Source organism: Carlito syrichta, unplaced genomic scaffold (genome assembly GCF_000164805.1).
Source record: "Carlito syrichta isolate Samal-C Ts95f unplaced genomic scaffold, Tarsius_syrichta-2.0.1 Scaffold309824, whole genome shotgun sequence".
Taxonomy (NCBI): Eukaryota; Metazoa; Chordata; class Mammalia; order Primates; family Tarsiidae; genus Carlito; species Carlito syrichta.
The window spans coordinates 570,971-588,528 of NW_007253920.1; the positions used below are offsets into that span (position 1 = coordinate 570,971).

The window sequence follows — 17,558 nt, forward strand, 5'->3', positions numbered from 1 at the left end:
TTAATAGCAGATAGAATTTTGAAAGAAAGAAGCAAAGCAAAATACAAATAATTGCCATTAATTTTGTAATGGCAAAAATCAGGAATGAGTTAATGCTTGAGGAAAAGTTGATGATTAGAAGGAGAGCGTAAGGGAGCTTTTAGAGTACTGAATTTTTCATCTGAATGACGGTGTGTATTCAGTTTGACAAAATTCAAGTTGTACATCTATGAGTTGTACACATTTACATATGAATGTTATACACTTCGATTTTTTAAAAAGGGTTATTAGAAAGGGAAGGGGGGGAAACAGAAAAAAAAAGGATAAAAGTACCTGATATCACACACCAGTTTGACAAGTCCACATTTATCTTTAGATTTCACTAGTAATTTAAATACTCTTTTAACTGGAAATGGGGGATCTTAATGAGTATGAATGATGATAAAAGCCCATTATGTAGGTCAAGGAATCACTCCCCTGTTAGGTCAAATGTGGCCTCCTTGTTTTCACTGGACTGCAATAGTTATATTATTTTGCTCACTAAAGTCCAGAGAATATTTTCTTTTCATGGGCTATTGCAGCCATTCCACCCACAGTTTAAAAATAAAAATCATCCACTCAAAGAGATATTCGTTTTTCAAAATTTGGTGTTAAGCAACTAGCCAAATAATAGAATAATCGTTTCTGTAACATAAACGATTTAACATTTTAAAATGTTTATCCATTATTGTGACAAAACACCAGGTTTCAAAACAGCATATGATACATAATAATACAATTTTTATAGAATACAATATACAAACACATAGTTATAATAAAAGATATACATCAAAAGCTAACACAGCATAGTTATTGCTTGATGCTTACAAGTGATTTTTCTTTTTACTCCTTATACTTCTATTTTCATTTTATCTCATCTGAACATATATTACTTAACTGTTTAAAAAATTAATCCTAAAAAGTATATATTATTTTATTCCACTTATGTATGCAAAGTTAAAAGTAAGCAAAACTAATTACTAGACGTCAGGGTGGGGTCATCTTTGGGGAGAAAATGACTGGAACTGGGCATAAGAGTGGTGGTAATATTCTACTTCTTCATATGGGTACTAGTCACATGGCATGTTTAGCGTGTGAAAATTCATTGAGCGGTACACTTTTCAGTATGTTAGTTATAATTCAGTAAGAAAGTTTATCAAAAAAAGAAAGTTGGGTGCTTTCACTTCCCCATATGCTGCCAATTTCTTTGCTTTTCCAATTTCTTTGCTTTTTCTCATAATATGGTCTTCAAATCTTTTTTCTCCCTTCTGTAGATCAGTGGTTCACATCAGAAAAGGAAAAAAAAAAATCTCATCCTTAATATATTCTGAGCCCCAGTTACATTAGCAAAACCTTTAAAATAATGATTTATGTAAGTTTGGTTTCTTACCATTTTCTTTTTTTCTTATAATTAAAGTGTATTTTAAAAAAATCTACCTCAATAAAGATTCTGGCTAACTTATGAGTTCAGTTAAAGAAAATCTTATGGCACAGAAATCTTGTGAGTGTAACTTTAAAATTTTCATTACAGATATTAGTTATTAGTCATATTTACCTGATAATGAGGTTTATACCAATGCTTTAAGTCCCAATCCCAAAGAATCATCTGGAAAAAAAAAAATTCACTTGGTTATAAATCATAAATAAGCAAATATATGTAAAGACAAAATGCAGCATCTTTAATTATAATTACCTAATGTAGCTTAAAATTTGGGAGAGGAATTGGGAAGAAGAAAAATTTTCTAGACAGAATATTTCATTAATATTATCTATAACTGAGAAGTAAACAATAAAGAATTATCAGAATAAACTCACTAAAATAAACTATATTAACCATCAAGTATTTGTTACCATAAAAAGGAAAATATAAATCCAAGTCACTAAAAATACAAGAAAAATCATATATCATTACATAGGCTCATTATCATCTTAAAACCAGGGTCAATGGCTGGTGCTATTTTCTTGCCAATAAGGCACTTCTATCAAAAACACTTTTAAAAGCCTGTTGTCCTTGGAGTTAGATTAAGTAAAAAGAAATGGATTTATAAAAAGTAACACATACCCTTTTTAATATACAGATAATTTGTGATTGTTTTCCTTTTATATGTGTGTGATTTGTCTCCTTTATAGGCTATCAATGGTCCTAGAAAGGAGATAATTAACCTCTTAGTCCCAGAATAGTTTTTTCCTGTCCTTCTTACTAGCAGGCTTTTTGGCTGCTTCTCTATCCAATGTAGTCATCACTTATGTTCAAGGAGATAAAATTAACTTTAATATAGCAAGATATAACTGCCACCTATCATTAATCCTACGTTTCTTTGAAGTTTACAGAGTTAATAAGTAGGTCTCCTCCTTTTACTTAAATAATTTATTATAATTGTCACTTTCTACACAGTTTTGAATCCTTGTCTTGAATATGAGCCTAGCATTTATAATCATATAATTTGTATATACTGAACTATTTGTGTTGTTTCTTGTCATTAGTCTTAAGTCTTCTAGTTGCAAGATCTTAAAGTGTTATTTATTCTTTTACTAGATCCAATATTCTATTAGGATTTAGCAAACTCTTTCTGCAAAAAGATGGTATTTTAGGCCCTGCAGGCCACATGTAATCTCTTTTTTTTTTTTTTTTTTTTTTGAGTTGGAGTCTCACTCTGTCACCCAGACTGGAGTACAGTGGCCGCTCCCGGCCACTGCAGCTTTGACTTGCTGGGCTCCAGCGATCCTTCCACCTCAGCCTTCCAAGTAGCCAGAACTATAGGTGGGCACTACCATGCCCGGCTAATTTTTTTGATTTATTGTAGAGATGAGGTCTCACCAAATTGCCCAGGCGGATCTCGAACCCGTGGGCTCAGGCAATTCACTCACCTCGGCCTCCCAAAGCACGAGATTATAGGCTGAGCCACCAAACTGGCCCACATGTAATCTCTATGGCATATAATCTTTGCTTTTTGTTTTGGTTTTATAACCCTTTTAAATGCTAAAACCTCAAAGGACATGCAAAGTAGGCTGCTGGCAGGATTAGCTCAGTGGGCTACAGTTTGCTGACCCAAACTATTTTATTTTTTTGAGTTGGAGTCTTACTCTGTTGCCCAGGTAGGAATGCAGTGGCATGCTCATGGCCACCGCAGCCTTGACCTCCTGGGCTCAGACAATCCTTCTACCTCGGCCTTCCAAGTAGCTGGAACTATGGGAACACACCACCACACCCAGCTCATTTTTTTATTTATTGTAGACAAGAGGTCTCACCAAGTTGTCCAGGCTGGTCTCAAACCCCTGGATTCAGGCAATCCTCTTGCCTCAGCCTCCCAAAGTGCTGGGATTATAGGCATGAGCCACTGCACCTGACCTGACCCCTATTTTAGATAATAAACCTACCCTTAATCGCTTAAAAAAATAGTTATTATCACCACCTCCTTGTCAATATCCTTGCAGAAGCTACTCTCTTGCCAGTGAAGAAAAATTTCTCTTTCCCCCCCAAAATCAGGACATACTAAAACCACTTAGAAAATTCATGGATCAGTGCCCACAAAATGGCTCCAGTATATTTTACATGAAGTATGTCATATATAGATTAGATTCATTAAACTTATACAGTACTTTATATGGCCTTAAATGTGGTCCTGATATAATTATTTCAGGTGGTAATTTAACCAGCACACAATCTAGATTCTAGAGACACTAATGAATGCAGATTAAGATGTTAACAACTTCCTACAAACAAGACTAACATAACCTAAAATCTCTAAGTTTCTTTTACACTTGATATTGCTAGATCCATTTTCTCCCAGCTGTTCTTGCAGAATGGGCTTTTTATACCCCACTGCAATACTTTGCTTCTGCCTCTGTCAGTTTCTTTGAAGACTGAGGGTGTTAACTAGCCTATTCACCATTCCTCCCATCATCATGACATCTACACATCTCACATTTTCTTTTTTCTTTTTTTACTTCAATTGCTTTAGGGATACAAATAGTTTTTGATTACATGGATGCATTGCATAATGGTGAAGCTATCAGGGCTTTAAGTGTATCCACCACTCCCACCTGTGCATGTTGTACCCGATAGGTGATTTTTTTTTGTCCCTCTACCCTTTCCTACTCTCCCACTTCTGAGTCTCCAATGTCTTCTTAAATTCAGTTTAAAATGTCTAAAATAGGCAGGATTAAAAACAGAGCCATATCATGTGTCACTAAAAATCACCTACGAGATTGTCACCAATCCACTTATTTGAATTTTGAATCTTCAAACTTGCCTAACTGTGCTATCATCTGATCCATACTTCTATATTTCTTTTATAATGATGCCATCAAACAAAATGCCTGTATACCTCATTTCCCTGATTCATTATTCTAAGTAGAAGCTGACTCAGGTATGCTTTCATTAGCATGTTTTCTTTCTTCTTCTTTCATAATTTCTTTTTTTTCTTTATTTCAATAGCTTTAGGAATACAAATAGTTTTTGACTACATGGATGCATTTTATAGTGGCCCAGGATGGTTTCTTAACATTGAGTAAAGTCTTCCTTTCCCCACTTCATTGGCCTACATGATTAAATAGATATTATCTTTTAAGATACTTAAATATTTATTCAGCTTTAATAAAAAGTTAAGATGAATTTAAGAAGGCAAAGGAGTAGAGACAGTAACCAGAAAAAATTATTTTGAAAAACGTGTGCTGTAAAATAAGAATGAAATGGAGCAATAGTTAGAAAAGAATGTAGAAGCCTGAGCAACATAGGGAGACCCTGTCTCTACAAAATTAAAAATTAGCCAGACATGGTAGCATGAGTCTGTAGTCCCAGATACTCTGGAGGCTGAGGTAGGAGGATCACTAGAGTGAGTCCAGGAGTTCAAGATTACAATGAGCTATGATCATGCCACTGCACTCCAGCCTGGGCAACAAAGTGAGACCCAGTTAAAAAAAAGAAAACAAAAGTAAAAAAATGGAGGAGGGGAGGAGAGAGCAAGAGAAGAGGGGAGGGGAGGGGAGGAAACAGTAAAATGTTCGTCCTTGATAGGTATGATCCAGGACAATGGGAGAACTAATGATATAGGATAAAGTGAGAAACATCCAAAGGAGCAAATCCTTAATGAAAATATTCCTAAATGTCTCTGTAATATTCGATTATACATTAGTAATATAAAATAAATATACATTTATAATATTAGATTAAAATGCAGATAAAAATTTAAGCTAGGAAATGGTAATAGAGTATTAGACATTATTTATCAAGTTATGATCTGGTGAATCACTAGCTCTTCCCCAGTGTTGTAAAATATTTATCTTAGTTAAAAGTATTTTCATGCCATTTGAATAATATTGCTTATACATTAAATTCGCATTCTTTTCATTGTTATATCATATTTACTAATAAAAATGAATAAATGGCTCAAAATTTCTTTTCTAAAGTCTAAGATATTGATAAAATAGTAACATAAATAACCCAGAATATATGTTAAGTCTAAATCAAGATTTTAAAAAAGTGATACATATACCCCATGGAATATTATGCAACCATAAAGAAAGACAAACATACGGACTTCGCAGCAACTTGAATGGATTTGGAGTCGATCACACTCAGTGATCTATCACAGAAACAAAGAACAGAGTACCATATGTTCTCACTCATAAGCGGATCTTGAACAATTATAACTGTAAGAAAGAGATTGGCAGTAGTGGGAAACTGTCAGGGGAGGGGGGTGGGATTAGCAGTTGAGGGAAACCGCTAGGGAAAGGAGAGGCATACCTCATCAACAAGGGTACTTGCATAATCAACGTTTGTATACCTAACTTTGAATTATACCCCACATCGTTATTAAAAAAAAAAAAAACAGGACTCTAGTGCAAACAAAATATAAATTTGTGTGTATGATAATACTACACAACAGCATAAAAACAAAAATGCTACTAGGACATACAACAGTGACTATCTAAAAGCTGGAATTTTTTTTTTTACGGACAACTAATTCACCCTATATTTTGCATACTGTCTACTTTCAAACTTTATCACATAATGACAGGAAGCCATGGAAATGTTCCAAATATAATATTAAAACCTCTTTGGTAAATGAACAGACTCTTTCTAGAACAAGCACAAAATGCTTTCATACATGCAACTGAAGATATGTGCTCCTAAAAAAGAAGAGAGAAAAACAACAGAGGTACCATTATTCTGTGTTACTCACAGCAAAAGCATATTAAGAAGGTAAACTGTTGCCGAGAGATTTATAAAACTGGCCACACAAATGATAAACATTACTGTGGAAAGAAATAACAGATAAAACAATTTCAAAAATGTATTCACCATATAATACCTTAGGGTACAACAGAATAGAACAACATGCAATGTAAAAAAAGTAATTGCTGTTACATTTTACACAGCAGATACTTTACTTGACTGCTGGATAAACAATACTCACAAGCAGAGTTCAAATCAGCTCTTGGTATATGTGCAACACACATGAGGAAGGATAGCAGACAACCTTTTATGTGTTTATCACTGAAAAATTTAGACTACACAATATTTTTTCCTATTTAATCATTATTTTTTAAACTCTGATATAGACTAGGAAATGTGTATTAAAATCAGTCCTAAGAGAAAAATCAGTTGTCAGCAGGGAAAAGCTTTGCTAAGCAACAAGAGTACTACACTAACTGCAAATCTAAACCCTGCTTTTATTCACAGAAAAAGGATGGTGTTTAAAATACATATTCTGAGCATAACTCAGTGTTTAAAAAAAATAGCACAGGCTGGGCACGGTGACTCCTAGCACTTTGGGAGGCCAAAGTGAGGGGATTGCCTGAGCCCACGGGTTCGAGGATAGCCTGGGCAACTTGGCAAGACCTCATCTCTACACTAAACCAAAACATTAGCCGGGTGTGGTGGCACATGCCCATAGTTCTGGCTGCTTGGAAGGCTGAGGCTGAAGGATCGCGTGAGCCCAGCAGGTCGACGCTGGGATGGCTGTGAGCGTGCAACCGCACTCTAGCCTGGGCGATGGAGTGAGACTCAAACTCAAAAAAAAAAAAAAAAATTGCATAAACGTAAATGTACTCAATTTGGGGTCATAGAGTATACATCTTATCAGTGTGCTGTGGGAAAACAAAGCAAATAAAAATATTATAAAGCAAATATAATAAATGTATTTTTTCAGTAAAATGCAAAGAACTATTTCTCAAGCCTTTAGGTATGATGATGCCTATCAATCTAGGAACTGACACAGTCCTGAAAGTAGTCTTCAGTGAGTAATCTCTTAATTCCAGAGTTCATGTTTAATCTGAGTATTCAGAACCAACAGCCAACAAACATTTGCTGCCTTTTCTCAGAAATTATAATTTTCTTTATTTTTCCAATGTCAGAGAAATAGAGAAAAGAATATGAGTGGATATAGAATTAACCTACAACGTGCAGTCTATTCACTAGTTGAGCTGAACAGAGACACTTTTGATACTACAAACAGGCTAGACATGGCAGCTCACGCCTGTTAATTCCAGCACTTTGGGAGGCTGAGGCGGGAGTATGGCTTGAGGCCAGGAGTTTAAGACCAGCCTAGGCAATATAGTGAAACCTTGTGTCTATAAAAAAATTTAAAAATTACCCAGGTGTGGTGGCACATGTGAGTAGTCCCAGCTATTTGATATGATTATATTTAATCATATTTAATCATCTTGAATTTAATCATCATTTCTTTGTGGTTAAAAAGTTGAATCCTGATAAAAGTTTCTGTTTGAATATGTTTATTCGAGAAGCCCAGGCAGAAAGACCACCATAGCCCAGCAAGTCAAAGCTGTGGTAGCTATGAGCATGCCACTGCACTTCAGCCTGGATGATACAATGAGACTCTGACTCCAAAAAACAAAAACAAACAAAAAACTGCAGAGTCGTACAGAAGGTACCCCACATCTTTAAAGCAAAAATTGTTTTAAAAATACAGTAAACAATATACATTGATTTAAAATGTAATTTTTTAATTTTCAAAAATTGTTATGAATTGTATTTGAACATTTACCTAAAATTGGTGGGTAGCTACCATGCATACTGAATGCATGCTGAGTGGTACATGTATAGAACAAGTTTTAAGAAACATTGGTCCAAACATTCATTCTTCCTATACAATAAAATGTACTTTTAACCTTATTTCTAAGTAGACAGTAAATGCTCTGACATTGTTTCCAAGGCAGCAAAATTATAGGCATCTAAATTTAAACCCCCATCCCAAAGTGGTTCTTGTAAATCAGTGGTCTCTAACCTTTTGGCACCAGGGACTGGTTTTGTGGAAGATAATTTTTCTATGGACTGAGGTAGGAGGAAGATGGTTTCAGGATGATTCCAGCACATTACATTTATTGTGTATTTTATTTCTATTATTATTACATTGTAACATATAATGATATAATTATACAATTCACTATAATGTAGAATCAGTGAGAGCCCTGAGCTTGCTTTCCTGCAACAAGATGGTCCCATCTGGGGGTGATGGGAGACAGAGACAACCAAAGTTTGTTGCTTATATCCAGTCTATCCCACAAACTCATTTTGGTTGCTGTCACTGCAGAAAACCCAGCTTCACAAAGATAGGGTGTTGGAAATGGAAACAGGCTTTTTCAGTGCTGATCTGACAGGAGGTAGAGCTCAAGCAGTAATGGGAGCCCTGGGGTGTGGCTGTGAATGCAGATGAAGCCTTACTCACCCGCTCACCTCCTACTGTGCGCCCTGGTCCTAACAGACCATAGATCAGTATTAGTCTGTATGTAACCCTGGGGTTGGGAACCCCCGCAATAAATAATTTAAATGTAAGAATAAACAAATAAAGCTAAACTTTGAATCGTGGTAAAAAAAAGGGACGTTATAGTGACAATGGTATGTTTTCTTTTCTTTTCTTTTCTTTTGAGTGAAAGAAGGAGTTTATCAAGCAACAAAGTTCTCTAGAAAACAAAGTTCTCTGGGGACCCAGAATGGGTTATCCCGACAATGGTACGTTTTCAAAATATGGTTCTACCAAATTAAAACATTTAATGAAAGTATGACATTTTAACTTGCTGTTTTTAGGAGCTTATATTACTGTACTTGTTTCCTTCCAAGATCAAATATAATACACTATCAGAAATTATTTTATCTTTTCATACTCTGGTTATTTGTTCAAAACTATTTAAAGAAAAGTAATTTTTCTAAGTACTATATGAGGTACATGCTATTAAAACTTTTTTCTAGTTGATTTAATTAAGTGTACCAAGACTATGACTTTATATTTAATCATATTTAATCATCTTGAATTTAATCATCATTTCTTTGTGGTTAAAAAGTTGAATCCTGATAAAAGTTTCTGTTTGAATATGTTTATAACTTTAACGTGCTTTACAGAGCTCTACAAAACCACCAAAACCACAGTGAAACATCAGCAGTACAACCAGGAGATGTTATCAGGTTCAATTACGTCAATGAGGTTTTATTTCATTGTTCTCTACGTAGCCAAAAAGAAAAACATATATGTGCCCTTAAATCAAATGTACAGAGCTGTGATATGTACATGAAATTTAAAAGAATACTTATAATGGTACAGCTCTGCATTAACTGTTACAACATCCTGTATTCTTCTATTAATGACATTTTACTTGAACTTATACTTTCATTAGTATAAATCTATGCTAATGAAAGTAACTGAATTTCAGTATTTTCAATATTTTCTATGCCTTCAAACTTAGGGCCAATGAAGAAAATCACTTAACTCTTTGATTATCAAAGATAAATCAAAAATATAAAATAAATGGATAGCCAAAAAGTTAAGCTAATTAAAGCTGTACTTCCTAATAGTTCTAAAGTGCAAACATATTAGACTTGAACCCTATATGATAAAGAAGAAACTCTATTCAGAAAAACTGAGAAGCAGACAAAAGGTTGTATGGGAGGTGGGAAACTAATATTACTTGAAAACTAATCTAACTTACTGTCTTTTCTAGCCAAATATATGATGGTAGTCATGGTGACTCAGTATGCATGCTATAAACCAGGATTATGTTAGATACTTAATAAATATGGTCTCTTTTAATCTTTACTAGAATTCTCTGTGGTAAACTTTACTGTCCCATTTTACAGATGACAAAATAGACTTCACAAAGTTATATATCTAGTAAGTGGCAGAGACAGAATTTAAATCTAGATCTGCCTAATTCCAAAGTTTCATTATTTATTATTAATCATAATGCTATACTATTTTATCATTTACTAAACAGTATTGTGTGCTAGTAATATGGAAGGTGCTTGGGCAGCACGTGTAAAATCACAGCAACTTTGCAAGTAACTCAGTTTTATATATGGAGAAGGTGAGGCTTAGTAATTATCCTGATTACTCTGCATTTGCCTCCCAGATTCATTCTGTGCCCTTCTTTGGACCCTGGGAAAAGTGAACCCTATATTTTGCAGCACCTGAGCAGCCTTGCAGCTGGTTTGTGCTTACGTTTGGCCAATGGGAGTCAACAGCAGAAAACTGGAGTTTGGGAGTAGAGAGAGATCAAGGTTGTTTCTTGATTCTGAGGCCTCCTTGCCTATGTACCATGCTCTCTGGCAATGGTCAAGTTTCTCCATGACTACAGCTCTTACCAGGTGGTCCTTCCTTCACAGTTTCAGTAATCACTAAACTCTGAAAACATCCTTTCCTCCCTTGCCCCTTCAATAACTGCTAGTCTCTAGGTAACTTATGGTCTTGCCCATTATTCTAACCCCACTCATCCTTTCAAAGTAGACTCCTTATTTAAAATGTTTTTATTTCAACCATCTTTGAGTGAATTTTGCTTCTTACTGAGTCCCTAAATAATACAGGAATGTGGTAACTAAGTTTTCCTACGTGTCAGCTAGTAAATGGCAGAGCTAGAATCTGAACTCAGGTTTACTTTCCCCTAATTTCATTCCCTTCTACTACGCTAAAAGGGTAATAATTTATGCTTTCTATAAGACTTTTCTTTCAAAAGCAAAAAGTATCTACCTAGACTGTGTTTTTGTTTACTGAAATATCCAATTACTCTCCAGTATCTGTAGCCACATACCCTGAATTTCACTATGTTACTACAGATGAACTGTCTGAGCTCCATTCTACAGAAACCTTTCCAAAAATGCTCCAATTCCCTCTTCCCTACTTGGGGATATTTCACCAGCAATTCTCTCTCCTACATCATCATTTTCTCCTTTTTCTCTACTAAATCATTCCAATAAGACTATAAACATGCTGCAATTTCTCACATCTCACACACATACATTACATACACATATACTTTATGACCATACTTTCACCCAGCAACTATTCCATTTATCTGCTCTTTATGGCAAAATTCCTAAAACGAATTGTAGTTATTGGTTGTTTCCTATTCTTTGCCCCATTCTCCCTTAAACTGACTCTAATCAAATCTGTTCTCGTCGAGGTGTCTAATGCTGTTAAACTCAATGGTCAAGTCTCACTCTTCACATTTTATCTATCACCATGTGACACAATTTAACACTCTTTCCTCCCAGAAATCACTTTATCACTTGGCCTCCAGAATACCACACTCTCTAGGTTTCTTTCTCACTCACTGGACACTACTTCTCTGTCTCCTCTTTGGGTCTTACTCAGCATTTCGACATCTTAACATTGTTGTAACCCAGAGCTCTGACCTTGGGCCTCTTCCCTTTTCTATTCTGCCTAGCCTTGTGGCTCTAAATACCTTCAATAAGTTAATGACTCACAAATTTATATATCTTTCCCTCTGAGCTAGGGAATTATATATCCAACTGCCTCCTCATCATCTCCAGTTGGCTGTCTAATAAACATCTCAAACTTAACATGCCTAAAACTGAACTGATCCTCCCTCTCAAACATATTCTACTCATCGTCTTTCCCCACCTCAATTAATGCTAACCCCATCATTACCTCGGTTCAGACCAAAGATATAACTCACCTCCTTCTCACACCCTACCCTGGCAAATCCTGTTATCTCTACTTTCAAAATACGTACAGAATGTGAACAATTCTCACTCCATTGTTCTCACTATTGCATAAGCCACAACGATGTCTTGCTTGGAATATTACCATAGCCTCCTGTGATCAACAGAGCAGTCAAAGTGGTCCTCTTAAAGCTCAAGTCACATCATATCACTTCTCCGCTAAACACTCTCCAATAACTTTCCATCTCAACATGGGTAAAAGCCTAAGATTTTAACAATGGCCTACAATGTCCTCTCCATTCCCCTCCAAGCTACACTAGTTTATTTATTATTCTTTGAACATGTCAGGCAAGTTCAATAAAGATTGATTTCCCTCCACCCCCTTCCTTTTTCTTATAAATTCAAAAGGACATAACAACATAACACTATTATCTGGTGTAATTTTCTTGAGTTGGGGTCTCACTCTGTCGCCCAGGCTGGAGTGAGGTGGCATTATCACAACAACAATCACAACTCACAGCAGCCTTGACCTCCTGAGCTCAGGTGACCCTTCCACTTCAGCACCCCGAGTAGCTGGGACTCACAGGTATGCACCACCATAAGCTAATTTTTTAATTTTTTTGGAGAGATGAGGTTTTGCTATGTTACCCAGGTTGGACTCCAACTCCTGGGCTCAAGCAATCCTTCAGCCTCAGCCTCCCAAATACTGGTATTATAGGCATAAGGCACCATATCCAGCCTTATCTGGTGTGATTTTCTTTTAAAGATGTACTGATAACTCAAATTTTATGAAATAGCACTTGAAATACATACATTTGTTTTTTCTCGTTTGTTTTTCTGGGTTTTTGTTATGTTTTTTAATGTCAAGAAACACAAAACCAGCTGGGCATGGTAGCATACACTTATAGTCCCAGTCACTCAGGAGACCAGCCTGGGCAACGTAGGGAGACCCCTGTTTCAAAAAAAATAAAAGTACAAAACCAGAAACAATGACATTTAAAAAGACAGGGATGAACATAGGTTGAATGAGCAAGACATGGAAACTATTAAAGTTATACACTGTTTGAAATATGTAGAGCTTTAACCTGGGCAAGCAACAATTACTTAAATCTCTGTATCCCACTGATGAATCTTTTAAAAAATCGTTTTTATTAGTTATTTTGAGTCCCTTATCTCAGTTCAAACTTTTCACTCCATTTAATTTTTGCCTCCCCTTGGTTATTCTGTGTACTGTTAAGTTCAATCACTTTCACCTTTCTTCGCTTCCCAAGGAATTACTCTTAAAAGTCCACATCAACGTGACTTACTATATCTAGTCTAATCCTCTATCAGAACTTGATGATCTTTATAATAAGCATTTTAAATTTTGTACATTAGCTCTTAGGAGACTGTTGTATTTTATTTATTTTTCCAATGTTCTGAAATTGGGTAAGACACCTATAGACTATTTTTTATCTTAAAATTTTCAAAACCACTATGAACTTTTAAAACAGCCCACATGCCATGGTCTAATTGGTTTGCTAAGGGAATTTAAGCACAGAGAACCATTTTATAAGCATAATATGAACTGATCTTTATTTTACCTGCATTCTTTTTTTTTAATTTTTAATTTTAAAGATGTGGAGTACAATTTAGAGTTAGGTATACAAATGTTCATTATGCATTTACCTGCATTCTTAATCTCTTATTCTCTCTAGCTATTTTCAAGTTCTTACCTATCTACTTCTCTTCTAGATCTCCTGTGTGTTTCTGGATATATTTCTTGGCCCAAGCCTCAACTCAACTGTAGGTTTCTTTAACCTACAGATGAGCAAACTTTTATCTTCATCCCTAACACGGCTTCTACATTTCATCAAGAGATACATATTCAGGGGAAAAAGTGTCAAAAATAACTAAAGAAATTGAGATTGTAGACCCTTTAAGAATATAATTTTAATTTTCCTCTTACCTTGAATAAACACAATGTTTTCTTTTTAAGTTACAACAAAAATTTTAGTATAATTTAAGCAATTAAGAGATTAAATTTTTAACCAATAGTTAAAAGATCTTGCTAAAACACTTAAATAATTCAGAATTACATAAGAAATATTCTAGAATTCCAAGCATGATTTATGAGCAAGACCATAAGAAAAAACAGAAATATTTTACAAACTTGGATCCAGATCATGAAAAAAAAAAACAATAAAAACCAAAAAACTTCAAAGGAGATCACAAGCCAAGGTCCTTTTGCGAAGGTTTGAAATTAGCTAAAACTGGCGGCTTTATGACTAAATCAAGAGATGGCCCCATCTATACTTACTATAAGGTAGTCTGATACCAGAGCCCTGGTTCTCCAACAGTCTACTATACTACTTCCCACTAAGTTATCACACAACCAGAAGAGGCTGTGTTGCTTCCCCCCACCCCAGATTAGTTCTATACAACTCACACAATTGAAAAGGCCACAAATAACAGTAACATTTAAGTTATATGGAGGAACTAGCTAGTCCTAGGTGGCATACCTTCTGCCTAACAAAACACAAAAAACACATATTTCTTCTTTAATTTATCTGAGGACACAGATTATAGTTTAAGATTAAGAATGGTGACCGAATCAGAGATATCAGATTTACTACTAAAATAGTTACATATCTATAGTCAGGAAAAATAAAAAATAACACATGCACATTCTCCACTGAAAATCCCTTTGTTGATTGAGCGTAGTGTCTCACACCTGTAATCCCAGCACTTTGCAAGGCCAAGGCAGGAGGATCACTTGGGTCCAGGAGTTTGAGACTAGCCCAGGCAACATGGTGAGACCCCATTTCTACTAAAAAAAAAGACAAACAAAAAACCCTCTTTGTTTAGAAATTCTATTCCTTGTCTTTTTTTGATATCTGTGTCTCTCTAATGTGTTTAAACACTGAAACTTGATTTTCCAAATAACACAATGGAAAATATTAATGGTATTTCACTGTGGACAGGGATTATAAATATATTTCATCATCAATCTGTAATCTCTGCCCCAAGAGCAGTACTGGAGAAGATTAGAATACTCTTCTGGGGAAAAGTCTAAAAATTCCCTACAAAGGCGCAGCTCCAGGCTGATACCCTTCTGTGGTCTGCTCACCCTTACCTAGACTGATCATTAGAACTATCAATGCCAGTTATGAGCCCAGGACAAACCTGTTTCCTATTTTTAGACAAAGGGTGGAAAGCACTATAGCACTACCTAAATGGTGTTTGAGTCATGCATTTGAAAGAGAATAAATGGTGAACGAAATCTTTGAATCAGATTCTATCTTTTAGTATCCTCAAATGTCTGTCTCACTGCAAAACTAAGACCTAACTCAAAGGGAGGCACTCCCAAGTCTGGCAAACCATAAGCAACAAGAGATTGAAACTTTGTATGTTTACCATGCTAAGCACTCTGCAGGGAGCTTTATCTTTATTATGACATTTAACCTACTGTGAGATCTGTATTATTATTCTGATTTTAAATATAATGAAACATTAAAAATTCCTCTCTCCTTCCCCACTTAAATTTAATTCGATTCACATATTTCTGATCTTCTGTCACACCTACGTTTTTCACATTTTTATCATATCACTTTCAAACCTCTAATCAATTTTCCTCTCTTACAATTTTATCCACATAATACAGTAAAATCAATTTTCAAAACTATTCATGTCATGTCACTCTCCTGTTACACATATTCAGAGTATATTTGCGCTGAAGGGAATTTAGAAGCCAACCATTCCAATCTTTTCATTTTACAGATAAAGAAAACCAGGACCAGAATACTGATTTTCCTTGCTTTCTTAGCTCTGTGTCTAACCTTACTCAACTAAAAAAACTTTGCATGCAGGCAAACATTCAAGTGAAACAAAGGAACTACTTGGTCTTAAGTGAACCAAGCCTTCTACAAAGAAATATAAATTCTACCAATTTATTTTTCTAACCAAAATCACATTCAATGATTCCCCAAACCAATGTGGGTAAGGGTATCTAGCAACACAAATCTGCTTACCCCTGTCTACACCTTACTGGTGTCTTCTTATTTTCTTTGGTGTCTATTCTCTACTTCCTATTTCTTAATCCCTGTCAACATATATGATCTCTTAAAATAGAGTAAATATGTATAGGCCACAATGGAAGCATTCTTTAAACAAGAACACTTTTTGAAATCAGCAAATTCAAGTTTACAAGAAAGTAACAATCAGAAACTAGGTTATTCAATTTTAACAAGCACACAGCTAATTAGTGTAAGGATTCTGGACCATAAAAAAATAACTCGCAGATTCTGCCAAATGGTTACATCTCAAGAGTAATAAAAGGCATTTATTACCAAGAAAGACTACATAAAAAAGCAACACAGGTATATTTAAGAATGTTTTCTTAACTAGGTGTGGTGGCTCACACCTGTAATCACAGTACTTTGGGAGGCAGAGGCAAGAAGATTACCTGAACCCAGGGGTTGCCTGGGCAACTTGGAGAGATCTTGCCTCTACAATAAATTTTTTTTTTTTTAATTAGCCAGACATGGTGGCACATGCCTATGATTCCAGCTACTTGGAAGGCTGAAGCAGAGGGATCACCTGAGCCCAGCAGGCTGTGGCTGTGATGGCCGTGAGCATGCCACTGCACTCCAGCCTGGACGACAGAGTAGACTCTGCCTTAAAAAAAAAAAAAAAAAAGAAAGAAAAGAAAAAAGAATTTTTATATTAACTGTATGAAAGTAAATGATAACATTTCATGAATAAAATGTTAAATATTTAACAGAGGTATAATTACTAGGTTCTTACATGCCTTTATTTTATAACAATATTAAATTGAGTAGATACAGATATTAAAGAAAATTAACAGAAAAGCATCGATAGATTTTAATTAACCAAAAAATAAACTTAAAAAAGAATTTATATTAACAAACTAATCTTTTTCCATTTAAAGTGAAAATTTGCCATTTTTTTAAATTTGGAATTTGTATTGGTCAGATAAAAATTACTCCTGTTACCAGCAGGATCTGTTTGGCACTGCTAGGCATTAGCTGAGTAAATAAGTTTTGTCATGGTAACTGTGTTTAAAATTAAGCAAAGATACCAGCCCCATAGCAACTTGATTTAAAAATGATAACTGAAAACCTCTTGTCTATATTTTTAAAAATCAGATTCTCCAAGGATCATCATGCTATCTTAAACTTATAAAACAAAATATACTCAAAGTTTTATGCTTTTCATAGGCAAAAATGACTTTTTTCCCCAAAACACTTTAAACATTAAAATAAATTTAACACATTTTAAGAAAAACTTCATAAAATAAGGGAACACTAAACAGTAATTTTTCATGTATAAGATAGCATAGAATAGTAAAAATATGGCAATTATTTAACACTGAATAGGCTTATTATAATGTGACATGGATCAGCTAAAGAACCTAACAAATTAAAATCAAGCTGTAAGTAACTTCCAGAGAGTCTATCTAAAATGACAGCAACTACTAACTACTGTTCAGTGTAAAATAAGTTAGTTTCTCAAACACTGAACTTTCTAGTGGTATCACACAAATAAAAAATTATCATTTGTACCTCCAAATGGCATAGAAAAGGACACCAGACAGTTATATTACAGGCTATCAATGATCAATGTG

At 34.9% G+C, this 17,558-nt stretch overlaps 1 protein-coding gene across 1 annotated transcript in view; it reads right to left on the minus strand.

The window, feature by feature from the left end:
* PDE3B (phosphodiesterase 3B) overlaps positions 1-17,558 on the minus strand; it is a 197,240-nt gene that overhangs the window by 79,550 nt on the left and 100,132 nt on the right. The window contains exon 2 of the mRNA XM_021717516.1: positions 1,574-1,624. Coding sequence (XP_021573191.1) covers positions 1,574-1,624 — 51 coding nt within the window. The remainder of the gene's footprint in view (positions 1-1,573; positions 1,625-17,558) is intronic.